Below are 20,637 nucleotides of genomic sequence, written 5' to 3' on the forward strand. Positions count from 1 at the left end.
ACATACGGACCATGCTAGAGGCCTAGCTACTGTAGGCACATACGGACCATGCTAGAGGCCTAGCTACTGTAGGCACATACGGACCATGCTAGAAGCCTAGCTAGGCACATACGGACCATGCTAGAAGCCTAGCTACTGTAGGCACATACGGACCATGCTAGAGGCCTAGCTACTGTAGGTACATACGGACCATGCTAGAGGCCTAGCTACTGTAGGTACATACGGACCATGCTAGAGGCCTAGCTACTGTAGGTACATACGGACCATGCTAGAGGCCTAGCTACTGTAGGTACATACGGACCATGCTAGAGGCCTAGCTACTGTAGGTACATACGGACCATGCTAGAGGCCTAGCTACTGTAGGTACATACGGACCATGCTAGAGGCCTAGCTACTGTAGGTACATACGGACCATGCTAGAGGCCTAGCTACTGTAGGTACATACGGACCATGCTAGAGGCCTAGCTACTGTAGGTACATACGGACCATGCTAGAGGCCTAGCTACTGTAGGTACATACGGACCATGCTAGAGGCCTAGCTACTGTAGGTACATACGGACCATGCTAGAGGCCTAGCTACTGTAGGTACATACGGACCATGCTAGAGGCCTAGCTACTGTAGGTACATACGGACCATGCTAGAGGCCTAGCTACTGTAGGCACATACGGACCATGCTAGAGGCCTAGCTACTGTAGGTACATACGGACCATGCTAGAGGCCTAGCTACTGTAGGCACATACGGACCATGCTAGAGGCCTAGCTACTGTAGGCACATACGGACCATGCTAGAGGCCTAGCTACTGTAGGCACATACGGACCATGCTAGAGGCCTAGCTACTGTAGGCACATACGGACCATGCTAGAGGCCTAGCTACTGTAGGCACATACGGACCATGCTAGAGGCCTAGCTACTGTAGGCACATACGGACCATGCTAGAGGCCTAGCTACTGTAGGCACATACGGACCATGCTAGAGGCCTAGCTACTGTAGGCACATACGGACCATGCTAGAGGCCTAGCTACTGTAGGCACATACGGACCATGCTAGAGGCCTAGCTACTGTAGGCACATACGGACCATGCTAGAGGCCTATTCAAGTGGTAGCCAGGTTTTCGGTTTTAAGATTGTAGGGATGTGTAGTTATCTTGTCACTGATTTTCTTTTATTTATTTTTAATCCGAGTTTTGGTAAAAATGTATGTTTTTATGATTAACCATCCTAATGACAATTCTTTTGATTTTCCAAGTGCATCTACTCTAATTTAGAATTTTCCTAACAGTTGAGAAACTTACTTTGAACTTACTGGTTTGAATTCTAATATTAGCTTTATAACATTGAATCAGCTGGGCCACGGTCATTAACACCATATTAGGAAGGAATAGGGTTCCATTTTCAATGCACAATGGTAATTTCCGGCTTTTTAAATGGAGGTCAAGGAGAAAGATTTTTAAAACTGATTGAATGGCTATTTTTACCAGTTGATTACACAAATAAATTACACATAAACAAGAATCACTTGCCTCCAACCAAATTAATTAGAATGTTGTGTAAGTTAGTCCAGGGCATAATTATAATTATTTTTTACAAAAGAAGACAATTAGATTTTTCACTTCAAAGTATATCAAATTATGTGCAGTTGTAAACCAAACAAATACATGTGTGCACAAAAAATTAAAAAATTAAAACTTATTTTAGAAGAAATAATGAAGCGTGCAAAGCTGCCAATATATTTGACCGCATCTGTGTAACTATGAAGTGACATGTACCGACTTAAATCTTTCAACACCACTCATCTGAGCCAAGCTGGCCTGGTTACGCACCCACCATAGGTGCTGGAAAGGATCATGTGAAAAGAAAATAACGATCTAAATATAATGATAATATTCCATTTAGCAGATTATTTTATCCAAGGTGACTTATAGTACAGTGAGTGCCTCCATTTCTTATGTGTATGTGTGATACCTTTAGAAATTGGACCTTGACATTGCTAGCGTCACTCTCTTACCAGCTGAACCACATTATCAGAGCCAGTAAGGTCTGGCCGGAGCGCTAATGTGAAAAGGGTATTAAATAAGCCTAGTGGCTCATAATAAGTCTATTTACAGTAGATCCCTTGGCCTTGCATAGGTTAGGAGTCGGGATGTTGAATGACCTTGGTACGGGGAGTCATGTGACTACTACACCTGGGTTCAAACACTATTTGAAATCTTGCAAATACTTGTGGTGTTAGCTCTAGTCTGCCTAGAGTGAGTGCCAGATGTACGGGGATTTATTTATTCATTTTTTATTTCATCTTTATTTAACTAGGCAAGTCAGTTAAGAACAAATTCTTATTTACAATGACGGCCTAGGAACAGTGCCTTGTGCCTTGTTTGGGGGTAGAATGACAGATCTTTACCTTGTTAGCTCGCCCAACGCCCAACACTCTAACCACTAGGCTACCTGCCGCCCACGGTTTCCACTTTAAAACTGTTCTGTTGGTTCCTTTGCGCCAGACAAGCTCAACAAGCCCAGATACAGTATTTGATAGGATTTCAAACCAGGTCTGCTAAGTACCTCTCTCCCCTCATGCTAACTGAGTCAGAGCATTGTTTGAATAACTGCATGTTGTGGTGACTAATTCCCCCACCCCTCCCACAGGATCTCAGTGTGCGGGACTCTTCAGCACCACTGTCCTGGGAGGCTCCTCTAGCGCCCCCAACCTGCAGGACTACGCGCGCACACACCGGAAAAAGTTCTCCTCAGGCAGCCTGTCCTATAAAGACGGTATGTGGCCAAGATCCTGTTTCTAATTCCTCTAGCCTAGAGAGACACACAGTGGATGGTATTGTTAGACCTGGGGTGGGCAACCCTGGTCCTGCACACCCTGTGGCTATCTAGGACCATCTAGGACCATGGTTGTCTAACCCTGCATTAGACTGCTGGCCACCAGACCTCCATACCATCCCTCACTTTGCATAGTCACACACCAAGCAGGGCAGGTTTCCCTTCATGCTTGTAATGCACCTTGGTGCTTTTCACATTACTGAGCTGAACCGTACTGAGCCAAATCAAGCTGAGCTGGCCTGGTCACATCCACCGTAGTTGCTGGAACCATGCTGTAAAGGAGAAATCTGAAAATAAATGATCCAAGCCAGCCCAGTTCGGGTCGGCACGATAGTGTGAAAATGGTCATTTCTAGCCAGTAGCCAAGTTGTTGTTGTCTTGCCAAGACCACGATGTAGCCTGCGTAGATACACGTAGAAACAGTGTGGCACCCAGGTTAAGGAGCTTTGACATTTTTGGAATATGGAACATAAGTTTGTCAGTTGACGATGGCATTTCTTCCTTAAAGACTGACAAAGCACAAAGCCTGAAAAGATCAATTGGGTCCACAAGGTAGTAGCCACAGCTGAACATATTCCCTTAGAAACCCTGACCTAAATCAGATGTTACACCACTGTTGTGAGCTCATATTTGTTGCATGGTTCATGTTTCCGTATTCATATCTGTTTAACATGGTCTTACAACTATTTACACGCAGTAAGGCTAACATAAAACACTTCTCTAACTCACTACTGTAGGTTTCCTGCCTCCTTCAATACCAACCTGCTGGCACATAGTGCTGCAGTATAATTAGGAAATATCTGTATAGACTTTTCTTGTGAAATATCTGTACTGCTTCCATATCAAGTGTCCAGTAGAAACTAGGCTAAATGTCAAAGCTGTATAAATTATCTTCAGTTGAATGGCGAAAAAAATCATCTGTAGGCATATTTATAATGTTGACTTTTAAGACATTCTAAATGGACTTGTACGATTTATTTATATATATATTTTAAAATTATTTCTAGAATGTTCCCATGGTTTCCTGATCAGAGTTTAATCTATTTATGAGACTCGGTCAGCAGATGGCTCTGGAGCTCTAGCTCCCATTCAATGATGAGCACAGTATGCCATTGTCCATACTCTTACTTGGCCATGTTTGCTCTTATAATACGCACATATTTGCATATATGCACATATTTGCCCTGATATCACGATGCACACATATGAGTGATTAGGCCATTCTGTATTTGGATCTGTTTGAGCCTAAATGACAGTTTTGTTTTTGTTTTTTTATGGAGAGAATGCCCTCATCATTAATTGCTCTCATTGACGGTCAAGAGATGCCATTTTGTGTTTACCTGTACATACCAACTTAATGTAGCGGTCAAGCTTTTGAGTTGTTCATTGTCTTTTGTGTTCTCTAGACCAGCAGACATGAGACGACAAAGCTGTCTGTAGTTGGCTGTCCACATGGTGTCACTGTGATGTTGTCATAGCTGTTTTTCTATTGGGCTGCCATCTTCTCGGTTGTCTTGTTGCGTCTCACTCAGTGTCGAGTCACGCTCATCATGTCTGCTGTTCCATTAAGTCTATCATTCGCGTCCTTACTCTTGTTACTGATCATGAAAAACATATGAATCGGAGATCACTGATCTTTGGTGTTCTCATACATAGTCCCTTTTTGAAGAACCTATATTGACATGATTAGTGCTTGTGTGTGCGTGCATGTGTCTGTGAAGCTGGCCTTCCAGAAAAATGATGGTGTTGAGCAGTACTTTGCTGCTGTCAGTCTTGATGCTTTGTTACTTCGAACAATACTCCAAGCTTTTGATATAGTTTGCCCAGCACCGTGGCACACCTGGAGGGCTGATAACCTAATTCACAATGTAATGGGCAAGCTAAATCAAACGCACCATATCTCTCTCCTCCTGTATTTGGGATGCAACACCTCTGAAGGGAGTGGTTGGAGTTGGGGGCGTGTATGGGCCTACATCATACGTACCGCTAAATGTCCCTCATCGTTGAGAAGTTGTCAAGATGGGAAATGGGTTTTTGTTTTCCTTTTTTGTCTTCCATCTCCTACATTTCCAGCCGTCTCATTTCGTCCTGTCACCATGAGAGATTTTCATCCAATGTGCCTTTAATTTGATCTTGAAAGTGTCCGCACTTCTAACACACGTTGTACCTCGTCAATTATAGACCATCTAGCGTGTTCCTACAAAAGATCCTGCCTGTCTGTCCCTCTTATGTCCCTTTTTACTCTTAGAACCACAAACGCTTCACATGGAGTAACGTGTGTACTTTTCTGCTATGGCCCCTAAATGCCTCCCACCTGTAACACTGTACCTAACGCCAGAAAAACTATTTCAAGAAGAGTTAACACCCCTCCCACCAAGACATCCAGTGTACACACACACAAACCCTTTGCAGGTGCTCTGTGACCGATGGTAACACTAGTGACCTTTCTCTATTTCCTCAGAGTTGTTGTCTATGCCGGCAGTAAAGAGATTTTCTGTGTCGTTTGCAAAGCATCCGACTAATGGTACGTCTGCTTCTTTCCGGTATATTTCACTTCCGTTTGTCTTGCATGTCTTTGGAAATCTCTCTTTATTTGTACATTTCGGTTCGTGGCCGTTACTACCATGTTTCCCAACCCTCTGGGGTTTTCAGTTTTTCTTCTGTCTACCCATTCACTTTATCACTACCCCACATACTCTTTGTTACAGAATTTTCACCCTCACCTAATGATTCAATGTTTGTCAGTGGATAGATTGTGTGTGTGTACATACACATCTATTATTTATGTTGAAGATGTGTATTGAAACCATCTCTTGAAAACACCAACCAAAAACCCTCACCAACTCCTAACCCTTCCCCTGTTTCTTGTGACTTCAGTCCCCTCTATTCTCATTTAATATTCTGCATTGGCAACCTAAGCTAAAACTTATACCCTACACTTTTGAATAGGTGACTGGATAACTGAATAAACTGTTTTGCAGTCTAGATTGACTGGGACAGAACGATTGGCGGTTACTGCTAAACGGGGAAAGGGTTAACGTGTTTAAAAAATAAAAATAAATAAATGTTGTACCACGTATGGTTGTCATGATATGGATGAATCTGCATATGACCAATGTGTTTGCTTGTGAAATACCTAGCTCATTGTTTTCCAGGAACCTTTTCAGTACATAGGGCTTTTGAACACTTTCCTTGAGACCACCGGTTATATTCACTGGGTAGTGGGCACCAAACAGGAGTCAAATGTTTTTAAACAGAAAACAAGAATTCAAATACTCTTCCGTTTTATGAAAATATTTTACTCCTGGTTGGGGCCTACAAGCTATGTAGTGAAAGTTAAAACATGATCATTATATTGGAGGAGTTTAGACATTTTCTTTGCAACACTGTCAAGGAAGAACTGGTTTTCGAGAGAAATATTGGAAGCTCCTTTATCCAAAGTGTGCATACATTTTTGTGCAAGTGCCCCCAGGAAGAATCAAACTCACACTCCAAGCACCATGCTCTACCAACTAAGCCACACAGGCAACTACAACATAAAACAGACCACTGTATATTTCAGAGGGTCTATGTAGTGTATACAGCAGGGCTCTCCAACCCTGCTGTAGGTTTTCACTCCAACCCTAATATAGCACACCTGGAATGAAGGCTTTTATTTACAGTCTTGTCTTTGTTGCAGTCAGGAGGAACTCCATGTCCAATCACTAAATACCTGGAGAAAATTATAATTAGATTGACACATGAAAACGGCACCTGCTCTGAGCACACTTCACACTCTGGGGTCCATTATTCTGACTGTAGGGACGTTGGTTAGGGACAGGGACAAGTGTACTTCTGACTGTAGGGACGTTGGTTAGGGACAGGTGTCCTTGGGTAACTGCCACCGTTGGAGCCAATGCTGCTGGAGGGCAGAGCCACTTCTGGAGAAGACCACAGTTGGACTGTTGGACTGTGTATTATATGCTGCGCTGCGCTGCCTATGGGATCTCATAAAGCAAAAATTGAAATAATGTACATAGCATGTCTGTTTAGGCCTACTAGGATACTCAGTCCAGTTAAATGAGAAATGGCCGTGGTCATTTGTTGTATGGCTACTTCGGGAATATGAACCTATCACGGCCAGAAAAGGTGAGGAATATATTCTGCAATGGTTATAAAAAAATAAATAAGAAATACATTCCTATGTCTTTTTTGTATTCCAAAACTAAAACAAAGATTTTTGCTCTTCTCACCAATGGAAAATGGCTGCCTCTTGTTATAGTTTCCAGTTTTTTTTTTAGTAGGTTTTTGGATAAGAGCGTCATCATATCCTGTATTTGCACAAAATACTTGTCTGCTTGCTGTACAATACTTCAACCACTAGAAAATGTGTGTATGCATGGGCTAAAGTTTGAGGGGAGGTAAGGGAAACTGGCTCACGCATATTTCGGGGTATATTTTGTGCGTACCAAATGTTTTTAAATGAGGGCCCTAAAATGTAATTACAGTACATGAACACAGCACCTAATTGCTTTTATGGGATTTATTTTATTTTTTAATGACAGTCATTTCATTTTTAAGCAACTTGAAGCATGTTAATCCACAGCTGTGTGTATATGTTGACTTTGATAGGGACACAGGATGACACGTCTGCTGTGGCTGTTGTTCCCCCTCTGTTGTGGCCTGTGTCAGGTACAGTAATGAATGAGGCTAAGGTTTACATCCAACTGCAGCTTTATGCAACCTGTCAAACAGGATTGATTGTACAAAATTATTGTGGCACGGCAAAAACGCTATGCACGCTGGACCGCTTTCGTGTAGTGTATTTTTATTGGACACCAGATTGTCTCAGCGTTTTGAACATCTTCAGTTCTATCACAAATGCTCCTATGTGGTCTCTCAACTTGAAACTAGTCAATGCTGTTAAAAAATGAAATGCATTAAATACAAACGCAATATTGACATTTTCCTCTGGATTTTCATTGGATTTGTTTTTCTGTCTTCTAAACCTATAGATTGTATCCCAGAGCTTTTTCCGTAACCAAGATGAGATTGCAGTGGAGCCATGTGATAAGCTATTCTGTCTTTTGGAGTTTGAGGCGTTTCTCTCTGTCAATGCTGGGGACAGTTGGATGGAGCAGATTTTGCTGAGGTCTTTGTGCAAACCTGTGGGATGATTGGGTTGGATGGGGTCCGCTGAATGTTGCTTGAAGGTTTTTGCCATTTATGGTAGCTGGTCCAGAGCATGGAGGAATGGAATGGTTGACAGGAGAAGGTTGGCTGTTAGAAATAGCAGTAATTTACTGTACCTCCAAGTCACCCCATCTCTGTACACACAATGGGTGATACCTCTCCTCCCAGTCACCCCTTTCTGTCCGCACAATGGGTGATACCTCTCCCCCTCCTGCCAGTCTCCCCCTCTCTGTCCACACAATGGATGATACCTCTTCTTTGTCCTTCCCCCCATTTACCTCTGCTGTGTCATTCATCCACTCCCTCTCCTCATTTACTCCCCCCCTTACTGTCCTTCTTTCCTCTCTTCCCCCTCTACTTTCTATCCTCCTATTCCTCTCGCATCCTCCTCTGCCTCCCACCTCATCTATCCACCCCTCCCTGCTCTCCTCCTATCTCTCCCACTCCCACCTCTCTGGCTCTCCTCCTCCATCCTTCTCATCTTCTTCCCTCATCCTTTATGGTCATCCTCTGCCTCCCCTCCTCCGTCCATCTCCTCCTACCCTGCTCCATCTGTCCTATCCTCTCTCCTGTTCCTCCTTCCCCAGAGCCCTTGGAGGAGCACCACGTGGCCCAGCTGTTGAGGCGCTTCTCCACTGATGCCAGCCTGTGCCGCCCTCTCTCTCTGGACGGGGCGCTGGCCCACCACCTCAACCAGTGCTCCTACCACCTCCGCCTCTTCCGTAACTGGCTCATCTCTGGCCAAGACCCCCTAGAGTACTTCTACGGTCAGCCCCCCAGCCCCTCTTCAACCCCCTGCCCTCCTATGCCATTTAAACCCTCTGCTGTACTGCTTGCAGATCTGAGGTTTGGTACTGGTGTGCTGCTAGTTGCTGCCGCCGCAGTTGACTTTCGCCGCTTTGCCTTCGGTGGTTTGTTTGACGCATGCTTGCCTGCGACTTTTGGGAGAGCGGCTTGTCATTGGTGTGGCTTTTTCAGGTGTCTTGCATTAGTTAACTGAATCTTATTTCCTCCCTGCAGTTCAGTTCTTATTTGATCTTGCTTCTTTTTAGGGCTAATGGTCTTCATTTGACTGACTGTTCCCAACGTAGGTCTTTTGAACCAGGAACTGGCTGCAGTTTGGAATGTAGCTTAGCTAGTGGATGGATGTTGTCAGATGCTGTTTGTCTTAAATGAAACCCATTGTGTTGTATAAAACTGCACAGCCTGTGACTAGATCACTTGTCTGAGATTAAACAACTACCTAGGTATTACTAGAAAACCAGGGAAATCATTGGTTTCTGGTTGAAATGACATCATAATTACATAATATCAACTAGTTTCTGGTTATAATGACATTAGTTCAACCAGTTTTTCCCACTAGGATGTTCCTGATACAACATACTCAAACTGTGTGGCAGTTCAATTTAGCATAGTAACAGCATCCCTGTCTGGTTGGTGTAGACTTTGGTTATTGCTTTTCTATCCAATAGAGTGAACTTGGTTGTAAACTGTTTTTCGCGATTGATGTGAAATGTACACGGATTGCAGTGCACAGTGAATGGATGGTCTATCGACTGGACTGATTTGTTGCTTTGTAGACACCTTGGGCTGTGTGATCTGAAGTGTTCCGGTGCTTTACTGACTGTCAATAAGACCCGTTTCACTCTACTGAGTCAAGCTGAACTGTACTGCCCTGGTTACATCCACCATAGTGGCCGCAAAAGACAGTGAAGATAATATTCAAACCCATACAGTTGGGGTCGGCGCAGTAGTGTGAAAGACAGCGTGCATGTCTGTCTTGCTTCCTGGATATGGTTTGAGTCGTGTGTCCACTACAATGTATAAAAATGTGTTGTACAGTAGACAGAAAGCGTACCCAAACTCGCTTCAACCCAGCCTGGACAAAAAAGGGAATCGAGTGCTCGACTGAGGGACTGGAAAATCCCAAATAGAATTTCTTACCCCAGGACACTTCAGCAGGTGACAATATATAAAAAGGAGCGCTCTGTGTCTGAATTGATCTGAGTATTTATTTACGGGACATATGTCGGCTTTGGGCGCCTTCTTCAGAGCCTTGGGTAGGAAACAGCTATGTAGCTGAGCCATGATTAATACTCACATAGTGCCGTGCGATCGCATAACACAGTGCTTTTTCTTTATTCTCCTGTTAGTGTCCTGGGGTAAGGGATGCTTTTTGTTTGGTACAGTCGTTTTGAATGAGATCTGTCTTGTACAGTACCAGTCAAAAGTTTGGACACACCTACTCATTCAAGGGTTTTTCTTTATTCTGCGGTCCAACTTATCCCAAACCATCTCAATTGGTTTGAGGTCGGGTAGTTGTGGAGGCCAGGACATCTGATGCAGCACTTCATCACTCTCTTTCTTGGTTAAATAGCTCCTATACAGCCCAGAGGTGTGTTTTGGGTCATTGTCCTGTTGAAAAACAAATTATAGTCCCACTAAGTGCAAATCAGATGGGATGGCGTGTCGCTGCAGAATGCTGTGGTAGCCATGCTGGTTAAGTGTGCCTTGAATTCTAAATAAATTACTGACAACGTCACCAGCAAAGCACCATCACACCACCACCTCCATGCTTCACAGTGGGAACCACACATGCAGAGATCATCTGTTCACCTACTCTGCTTCTCACAAAGACACGGCGGTTGGAACCAAAAATCTCAAATTTGGACTCCTCAGACCAAAGGACAGATTTCCACCGGTCTAATGTCCATTGCTTGTGTTTCTTGGCCCAAGCAAGTCTCTTCTTATTATTGGTGTCCTTTAGTAGTGGTTTCTTTGCAGCAATTCGACCATGAAGGCCTGATTCACAGAGTCCCCTCTAAACAGTTGATGTTGAGATGTCTGTTACTTGAACTCTGTAAAGCATTTATTTGGGCTGCAATTTTGGGGGGCCTGGTAACTCTAATGTACTTATCCTCTGCAGCAGAGGTAACTCTGGGTCTTCCTTTCCTGTGGCGGTCCTCATGAGAGCCAGTTTCATCATAGCGCTTGATGGTTTTTGCGACAACACTCTAAGAAACTTTCAAAGTTCTTGAAGTTTTCCGCATTGACTGGCCTTCTTTCTTAAGGTAACGATGGACTGTTGTTTCTCTTTGCTTATTTGAGCAGTTCTTGCCATAATATAGAATTGGTCTTTTACCAAATAGGGCTATCTTCTGTATACCACTCCTACCTTGTCACAACACAACTGATTGGCTCAAACGCGTTAAGAAGGAAAGAAATTCCACAAATTCACTTTGAACAAGGCAGACCTGTTAATTAAAATGCATTCCAGGTGACAACCTCATGAATCTGGTTGGCAGAATGCCAAGAGTGTGCAAAGCTTTCATCAAGACAAAGAGTGGCTACTTTGAAGAATCTCAAATATAAAATACATTTTGATTTGTTTAACACTTTTTTGGTTACTACATGATTCCATATGTGTTATTTCATAGTTTTGATGTCTTCACTATTATTCTACAATGTAAAATATAAAAACCCTGGAATAAGAAGGTGTGTCCAAACTTTTGACTCATCCTGTATGTGGTTACATGAATCAGACATGTCCTGTGTCTGCCCCCAGTATTGTTTGTGTGGAAACCAACCCTAGCAGAAATACACCATAACCGAAATACGCTGTAATATTAGGGCAGTGTTCACCTTCCACCTCTAGTGGTGTGCAGGCTTTGGTTCCAGCCCAGCTCTAACAAACAAATGGAACTCTTTGTGATCAGCTGATGATAGTGCAGGGCTGGAACAAAGCGCTCCACATCCAGAACTAGGACGGCCGGTGATGACTGCAGTAGGGTGAGTGACTGGCCTTGGGGACTGGGGCGGTGGTGTTGGCTGTAGTAGTGGTCCTGCCTGCTCCAGAGACCCCTCTAACCACCTCTCCTAGCCTAGTCTGACTGAAGGGTGGTGGGGCTGCGGGCCTGGGTCTTTCCCCTCTCTGACTGCAGGCTTTGAAGGCTGCTCCATGGTGCCCTCCATTTACCCACTGGAGACGTTGCACAACTCGCTGTCCCTCAAGCAGGTGGATGAGTTCATCACCGCCGTGTGTGAGACTGGTGGAGATGCCCACTCCAGGACCACAAGAGGTAATGGACTGTTACACACAGGAAAACCACATGGAAATGTCTTGACTTGACAGATATAAGGTATCACTGGTTAATGAAACGCTTACTGGATCACAGCCCTGGGTCCACCGCTCTCCTCACAGACCTGTCAAACGCTCTCCTCTCTCCTCACAGCTCTGTCGGCCATGTTTGACTCTCAGAACCAGCCATTGGTGGACTCCTACATGCCTCAGAGAGTCCTCTCCTCCTCCGTATCCCCCCGACAGCGCTCTGACAGACCTCCCTGGTGTGAGTGTCCATTCTCTTTCATGTAATTCATTTAACCTTTTAGTTTGATTGGTTAAGTTGTTTTTAGAGTTGCAGTGGGGGGTATTTGAGTGTTGATTTGGGTTGGTATCTAGCATCAAATGACTATCAGTAGGTCTTATTCTGGTGTGTATACATTCCAAAAAGTGTTTGTTAGAAGTTGGAGTTGAAATTTCTCATTTTAAGGCTTACATGTAATTGCCTCCCACAGTATCCCTAGGCTCCACTGTCTGTGGGCTATTTAAAGTGGTTTACTACTACAGTGGCCCACCACAGCCTGTGTTGACTAACTGGGTTTCCAACCCTCTCCCACTTCTGTCTTCTATCATCTTCTGTTAACCACTTATTTCCTGATTTTCAGAGGTGTGCTCAAGGACAGAAACGTTCTCTGTTTTAATGGTAGTTTTGTTGTAAGTGAAATCCCCAGGTACCATTTTCCTTAGCGGTGGGTAGGTTTGGCTTTTTTATGTGCTAACTAGCTCAGTTCTTTCCTCTCTGGTCATTCCTCTCTGGGCACTCAATTGTAACCTATTAGCCACAATTTCAATATGATTAACATTACCTTAGTAAAACATAATTTAATTGATAGATGACTGATTGCTTGGTACATTGATTAATTTAACATTTGTTTGGTCTCTGCAGACAGCAGCGGTCCGTCCAGTACGGTGTCCAGCGCTGGCCCCTCCTCCCCCACCACGGCAGACGCCTCCCCCCATTTTAGCTTCAGCGACAAGACGCCCTTCACCCCCCAGAACAGCGAGGAGATCCACTCCTGCCATCACAACACAGGCCAGCAGGCCCCTACTGCTGGCCCCCAAACCCCCAAATTCTCCAATCCCACCAGCCCCATGGAGGAACCGACCACCCCCTGCCAGACACCCCCAGAAGACAATCCTGAGGCCCCAGCCACCCCCAGCCACCTGCCCCTGAGTGTAAACTCTGAAACAAGGCAGGAGGAGCCAGGCGAGTCCCCTGCTTCAACTGAGGCCACTTGCAGTGAAGTTCTGGACCTCAACCCATTGAGCCCGCCATCTTCCCCACTGGCAGACCTCTCTCTGGGCCGTATGGACGGATACCTCCCCGGTTCTCTCCCGGTGCTCCTGGAGCTCAGAGAGAGTGGCAGTGAGGCAGGATCCAGCGCACAGACGCCCCAGTCCCCAGAGGGGCCTGACGAGTTCTTTGACACCCAGGAGACGGTGGAGATGTGGAGGGGCAGCACGGGGAGCCTCCCCCATCCTGGGACGCCACTGGAGGTGGGAGCCCCTCACGCGTCAGAGGCCTAGGTGGGGGCTCAGAGAACCAGAGAAGGAGCCTAGGTCTTCTAAGATGCTAGAAGGAAGTAAGGTAGAACTTCTAGGGGCTGGAAGGAGGCTTCCAGGAAGCCCTTAAACTCTCCTCGGCCAGTTCCATGTGGTGAACCCCCAGTGGAGCATTCTAGTGACCTAGTCTAAGACTAAGCCCCTGTGGCTTGTAACTTATGTCTGGTGAATAGTGGATCGGGCTGCTGCTTCTTAGTGCTTCTCTACCCTGGTCGTGTTCATTAGGCACAGAAACGGAGGAAAAGGGCCTGAAAAAGGGAGAGACTTCCTGGACTTGTCCATTAAGATACGCGCATTTTCTATTTCCATTACAAAACGTTTTAAAATGTAATGAACACGACCCCAGTCTCTATCCCACAGCTGTCTGTGAACCAGCCGTTGTAGGAGAAGTCAGTGTGACCATAGAACTACCACCTAGTACAGTACAGCATCCTTATCAGGACTGTCATGTATGGATGTTTTTGTCCTGGTGTCCGATAGAAAGCCTCTTGTTCTGAAGAGAAGCTTTGATGTTGCTGATGTAAACAGTCTATAATGGGTGACATCTTCTATCCACTGAACAGCCCTCAGTGTGCACCATTGTGGAGATCTCGCCAAATATAACTGAAACAACATTTAAATTTGACAGGTGGGCTCGCATATTGCATCATGTACATCGCTACATACATACCGTTTACTATAGCTAGAATCGCAGCATGTCCACCAACTCATGGACATTGTAAAAGGAGATGGTTTGAGAGAAATCTCACTTCAAGTATTGTGAGTAATACGTTTATTTTTCCTGCTGGGAAATGTACACGTCAAAATGTGTTTATGTTGTGTTGCAATGTAATTTAAACACAATTTCATCAAGTTCGGCTTCGGCAAACACAAACAGAGCCGTTTTGAAATGCGTTTTCAGTTGGCAACTTTATTGCAATATATTGAAATCATGGTCTTGTCACACATTGAAATGATAAATGCACCACATGACTGGTCTGTGACATTTCATCAAACAGAAGATGTCACCCTGTGTGTTTCCCCAGTTGTCCTATTCTAGGCTTTCCTCTCCCTGTGATGGTCTGTATCACCGTTAAGGTCTGTTCAGTTGATATGCGCCACAAATGTATTGCATCGAGCCAACAAGAGCCACGGTAGGCTCTTTCCTGTTACCACGCTGCGCTCCGAGATAAAGTCCATTAAACTGATCTTGCGCTGCACCCGACCAAGCAGCGCTCCGCACCTTGTGCCAATCAAGTGAACGGGCCTTAGAAACTCCTGACTAGCAGCTGAGGTCTTTTCTTAGGGGTAAAGAAGATCTCCACTACATGTGTGGTGAGATTTATTATTTCCGTTTCCTCTTTTGAGATTCAATATACTCAAATCCTAGCCTGGTCCCACACTGCACAGATGTAGGATCTTAATTTGAGCCAATTTGCTACAGCAGAAAAATCATCCTGCAGGAACTGGAAATGTGGATTATAATTAATGGACTATTTTGTAGGGGGTCATTTGATACATTTTTAAGTGGAAATCACAAACTTCAGAATCCTTTTTAAACATCAAATATGCTACACAATTTACATTTCCTGCAATGAAAGTTCTCCTGCAACATCGTGATCAAATGAAGATCTTACATCTTATGTGCTGTAGCTAGCTCTTCTATTGTTGTCAAGCCATACATGTTGTCACGACAATGAACGCAAACACACAGGAGTTGGCTAAAGCACAAACGGACTGGAGCACCAGGCTACTATCCCTCTAGCCCCGGTTTGAAAGCATCCCCTAGTCACTTCCCCTAGCCCCTGAAGGACCTGCATAGGAGGGAGCAGTACTCTACTGACTGTAAAAATAATCAACGTTTGATTCGATCACAACTTGTGCACTGCTTTTTTTTGCCAAATTTCTTAAACCTCAACTACCACTTTAATATAAGTAATCATATAGAAACCATATGACGAGAGAGATCTATATTTAACTTTGAATGACACCTAGTGAGGTGATATTTTTAATGCAGAGCCATCAGATTTATTAACCGTTTTAACTTGTATCATAGCAACTGTATATTTTTGTAAAGGATCACCTCAAACATTGCTGTATTGCTTTTTTTTTTTGACTGAACAAAAGAGGTCGGGGTATTTTTGGATGGTTCTCTGTGGTTCCATTGCGTTAGACAGTTTTTGTTGCAGGGCCTGTTCTGTGTGTGGACTGTTATCAGTGTGTGTGTGAGAGAGTAAATGAGATTCTGTATTTGACTATTGGGGTTGGTGCAGTCGTATCGTGATGTACTGTAGAGATGATTATTTCTGTCACGTAACACAATTTAATGTCAGTCAAAGAATGAACAACACTGCTGCTGCATAGAAGCAACATTAACACTGTAATCTGGCATTGTTTCAGTGGACATGTACAGATGTGTGTCAAAATCTAAACAATGAAACTATCTGATTGTGTGTAATACCTTTGGTCTGTGTCTCTGGCCTACAGTAGTGGTTAGTGTTGTCTGTTGTAAAGTGTTTGCAACATTTCATCTGCAATTCAGGATGCTAAACTACACTGAAGTGCTGTATCTGTTAGGTTTGGAAAGAGATTGATTAACCCTTTTTGAGTCATCTTTTTGAAGGAGTTGGAAAGTGAGTAGATAAATGAAATAGCGTAATGAAGAATTCCCTGTTTAGCTGCTATGCACTTCTAAACTCTTCATGAACGCTTTTACGAATGAAAAATGCACTTAAATGCTTTTGGAGCTCAGTGATTTCAGACTTTTAACTTAAAAGATTCAGCTGAGAAAACACACTCTGCTTTAATTTCTATGCTATTTGCTGTGTGGGGTAATCAACTCAATGGCTCTATGGTTTCTACAAATGCGCTTTATTTCTCTAAAGGATGTTCTGAATAAAATGTCCTGTGAAATGATATTTCTCCCACTGTGTGCTTCTATTGGATTTGACTTGTGAGTACATGGCTGGCCTTCGTTCATATAACCATGCTTTTCCTGTTTTTATATCTGTGAGCATCTGGACGGTACACAACAATTCCACAACAACAAAAAGACAGTATGGTGTATTGTACTTGCAGTACATAGCAACCCTTTACTAGCAGATAACAATATGGTTTACTTTACATTGACAATATTTATGTTCAGATAACATGGCTCAAATCATATATTCATAAAAATGTAATCTAAATTGTGATTTGAATTGGTATGTTGGTGGCAGCGAGCGGTGGGTTATTGACTGATTGGGTCTACAGAGGTGCATCCTCACCCCTTTTTACGTTGACAGTATTTCCCATCCCCCAGTACGTCAGTGACGTGAGCACTAGCATTTTGTTAATGGTGTCATACATACAGCCCAATAATCTCATTGGGGTAACAACTGCCAGATGCCTCGTGCAACAGGGACCTGTTCAACGAAACAGAATGTTCAGATAAAAATGTGTTGTCTCATATACCATTGTCATGTATAGCGAACAAACATATAAACGCAACATGTAAAGTGTTGGTTTCATGAACTGAAATGAAACAACTAAAACCAGATAAAGTATGTAGAAAAAAATAATGGAACAATTCCATTTTTAAACACGATAGTCTTAGAGAACAAACGATAAGGGTTCATCTAAAATTTAAAAAATGGCATTGAATTTGTTCCAATATTTGAGTCACTCAGATACTGTAAGAACAAGGCAAAGCCATGAGAAAATGTGTATTATTGAAGAACAATTGGCTTTAAAACGGAACATGTTCTCAGCCGCATGGTGGGGCAGGTAACCTAGTGGTTAGAGCGTTGGGTCAGTAAACAGCAGGTAGCCTAGTGGTTAGAGCATTGGGTCAGTAAACAGCAGGTAGCCTAGTGGTTAGAGCGTTGGGTCAGTAACCGGCAGGTAGCCTAGTGGTTAGAGCGTTGGGTCAGTAAACAGCAGGTAGCCTAGTCGTTAGAGCGTTGGGCCAGTAACCAGCAGGTAGCCTAGTGGTTAGAGCGTTGGGTCAGTAAACAGCAGGTAGCCTAGTGGTTAGAGCGTTGGGCCAGTAACCAGCAGGTAGCCTAGTGGTTAGAGCGTTGGGTCAGTAAACGGCAGGTAGCCTAGTGGTTAGAGCGTTGGGTCAGTAACCGGCAGGTAGCCTAGTGGTTAGACCGTTGGGTCAGTAACCGGCAGGTAGCTTAGTGGTTAGACCGTTGGGTCAGTAACCGGCAGGTAGCCTAGTGGTTAGAGCGTTGGGTCAGTAACCAGCAGGTAGCCTAGTGGTTAGAGCGTTGGGCCAGTAACCAGCAGGTAGCCTAGTGGTTAGAGCGTTGGGCCAGTAACCAGCAGGTAGCCTAGTGGTTAGAGCGTTGGGCCAGTAACCAGCAGGTAGCCTAGTGGTTAGAGCGTTGGGTCAGTAAACAGCAGGTAGCCTAGTGGTTAGAGCGTTGGGCCAGTAACCAGCAGGTAGCCTAGTGGTTAGAGCGTTGGGTCAGTAAACAGCAGGTAGCCTAGTGGTTAGAGCGTTGGGTCAGTAACCGGCAGGTAGCCTAGTGGTTAGACCGTTGGGTCAGTAACCGGCAGGTAGCCTAGTGGTTAGAGCGTTGGGCCAGTAACCGGCAGGTAGCCTAGTGGTTAGAGCATTGGGCCAGTAACCAGCAGGTAGCCTAGTGGTTAGAGCGTTGGGCCTGTAACCAGCAGGTAGCCTAGTGGTTAGAGCGTTGGGCCAGTAACCAGCAGGTAGCCTAGTGGTTAGAGCGTTGGGACAGTAACCGGCAGGTAGCCTAGTGGTTGGAGCGTAGGGACAGTAACCGGCAGGTAGCCTAGTGGTTGGAGCGTAGGGACAGTAACCGGCAGGTAGCCTAGTGGTTGGAGCGTAGGGACAGTAACCGGCAGGTAGCCTAGTGGTTAGAGCGTTGGGTCAGTAAACGGCAGGTATTCTAGTGGTTAGAGCGTAGGGACAGTAACCGGCAGGTAGCCTAGTGGTTAGAGCGTTGGGACAGTAACCAGCAGGTAGCCTAGTGGTTGGAGCGTAGGGACAGTAACCGGCAGGTAGCCTAGTGGTTGGAGCGTAGGGACAGTAACCGGCAGGTAGCCTAGTGGTTAGAGCGTTGGGTCAGTAAACGGCAGGTAGCCTAGTGGTTAGAGCGTAGGGACAGTAACCGGCAGGTAGCCTAGTGGTTAGAGCGTTGGGACAGTAACCGGCAGGTAGCCTAGTGGTTGGAGCGTAGGGACAGTAACCGGCAGGTAGCCTAGTGGTTAGAGCGTTGGGTCAGTAACCGAAAGGTTTCTCGATCGAATCCCCGAGCTGACAAGGTAAAAATCTGTTGTTCTGCCCCTCAACAAGGCAGTTAACCCACTGTTCCTGAGTCGTCATTGTAAATAAGAATTTGTTAACTGACTTGCCTAGTTAAATAAAGGTTACATTAAAAATAACCACATCACGACATCGTCCAATTTAATATCAATAAAAGCTTTTATCCCTTGTCAGCTGTCAGCTGCTGACTCCGCAGTCTAATGCATTTAACTGTATAAATGGTAACAGCAGGGAGGTGAGTTAGTTTTCATCTAGTGCTCTGTATTGTCCTCTCCTTATTGCTCCTTTGAGAGTAGTCAGGTGGGTCGTTCTTCAATTGCTATGGCATCTTGAAAGAAATGTACTTCATTTCTCTAGATTTATTTGGGTACATCTTCCAATTCCAAATATGGTAGCAAAATGACTTTCTTTAAACAATACATAAACATAAACATAAAGTTTAGCAGTATAAAGGACTTGCATTATGTTTTATCATTGATAACCAGTTCAATACTCTGTTCAGCAGGAAAAAATTATGTATTGGAAATATCCTAAAAACGTCTTTAGGGACGTCCCCGGATTGAGCTGGGAACTAGATAAAAGCCTCTAGACGACTAAGACAGAACTTTCTAAGACTGTCCTATAAACGTCCCTGGGGAAAAAACGGGAACTAAACAAACTCCTTCAAAATGGAATTGTAACTGTTCAGTGAGATTTGGGCCAACCATGGAATAGATAACAATCTGAAATGCTACTGTTGGACCAATTGGCGGCCACCCGACATTACCCCATTGCCCAGTACGACAGTTGGAACACAAACACACAGGAACACTGCTCCACATTCATCCCATTTCAGAAAAGAGGAGAAAAGGAAGAACAGGCTCCGGCTACATCTGTTGGTCCTACTACATCGAGCTCATGTGACCCTGCGGATGATGTCATAGTTGTTGCCATTCAGCGTGTGCCAGCTGGGGTATTCAACAGATCACTGCTCATTCACCAGCTGCTCAAAGCACGGATTGTACCCCGAGCTCGCCTCAAGACAATGGCTGATATATTGTGTAAGCAGTAAGCACAGTGGCAGCGTATTTGATCAGATCAATTTAGGCACAATCTAGACCTATTCTATACTAATTAAACAGATAGAATAACTGCTCATCAAAAAGAAAGGAGGACCAAGGCACTCTTCATAAATTAATTAAAATGCCTTTATTAGTATGGCATGTTCAATAGAAACAAAGTTGTTTAAAAACCGACGCGTTTCGGCTGCATGGCCTTCGTCAGGGAGTACAGAAAAAAGAGAATACAATGTCCTCTTTTGAAAGTCTTTTCCAATTAGCCCTAATTAGAAGAGGGAGTGGTTACCAAATTGGACACACCTAGTAAGCAATAATATACACATGAAAAGGTAAAATACTGTAGCTATGTTATCATGAGCATACAACTCCAAGCTAGAAGCATCAGAACACCCAGAGAGGCAGTTCCAACCCTAACCATGACTGGGAGAAGTGTCCAGAACAAGAAAGCAATATATTCCACAGATCACAGCAAAACATGAACAACAGTCCAAACATAGCTAGAGGGCAATTGAGCAAAATGTCCACTAGATGACAGCAAATGGACCCATAACGATCCTACAGGAAGGGTGAGAAATCCATATCTTCATTTAAACCAGGGTACTTAGTGGCCTGTAGTTTGTAAATCCAAAAACTTTCCCTT

The 20,637-nt window shown here is 44.3% G+C and overlaps 1 protein-coding gene across 6 annotated transcripts in view; it reads left to right on the top strand.

Moving 5' to 3' along the window:
- The window catches only part of ppip5k1a (diphosphoinositol pentakisphosphate kinase 1a), a 48,021-nt gene extending 31,444 nt beyond the window's left edge, over positions 1-16,577 (top strand). For 3 of the 6 annotated variants that reach the window (XM_055921792.1, XM_055921790.1, XM_055921793.1), the window contains 6 exons: positions 2,642-2,767; positions 5,289-5,351; positions 8,587-8,766; positions 11,941-12,078; positions 12,232-12,345; positions 13,006-16,577. In XM_055921792.1, the coding sequence (XP_055777767.1) occupies positions 2,642-2,767; positions 5,289-5,351; positions 8,587-8,766; positions 11,941-12,078; positions 12,232-12,345; positions 13,006-13,646 (1,262 nt within the window). In that variant the 3' untranslated portion in view covers positions 13,647-16,577. Of the gene's footprint in view, positions 1-2,641; positions 2,768-5,288; positions 5,352-7,438; positions 8,767-11,940; positions 12,079-12,231; positions 12,346-13,005 lie in introns of those variants that run through there. The other 3 variants (XM_055921794.1, XM_055921795.1, XM_055921796.1) reach the window with 3 other exon arrangements.
- The last annotated feature ends 4,060 nt before the right edge of the window (positions 16,578-20,637 follow it).

The sequence above is a fragment of the Salvelinus fontinalis genome, chromosome 4 (genome assembly GCF_029448725.1).
Source record: "Salvelinus fontinalis isolate EN_2023a chromosome 4, ASM2944872v1, whole genome shotgun sequence".
Classification (NCBI taxonomy): domain Eukaryota; kingdom Metazoa; phylum Chordata; class Actinopteri; order Salmoniformes; family Salmonidae; genus Salvelinus; species Salvelinus fontinalis.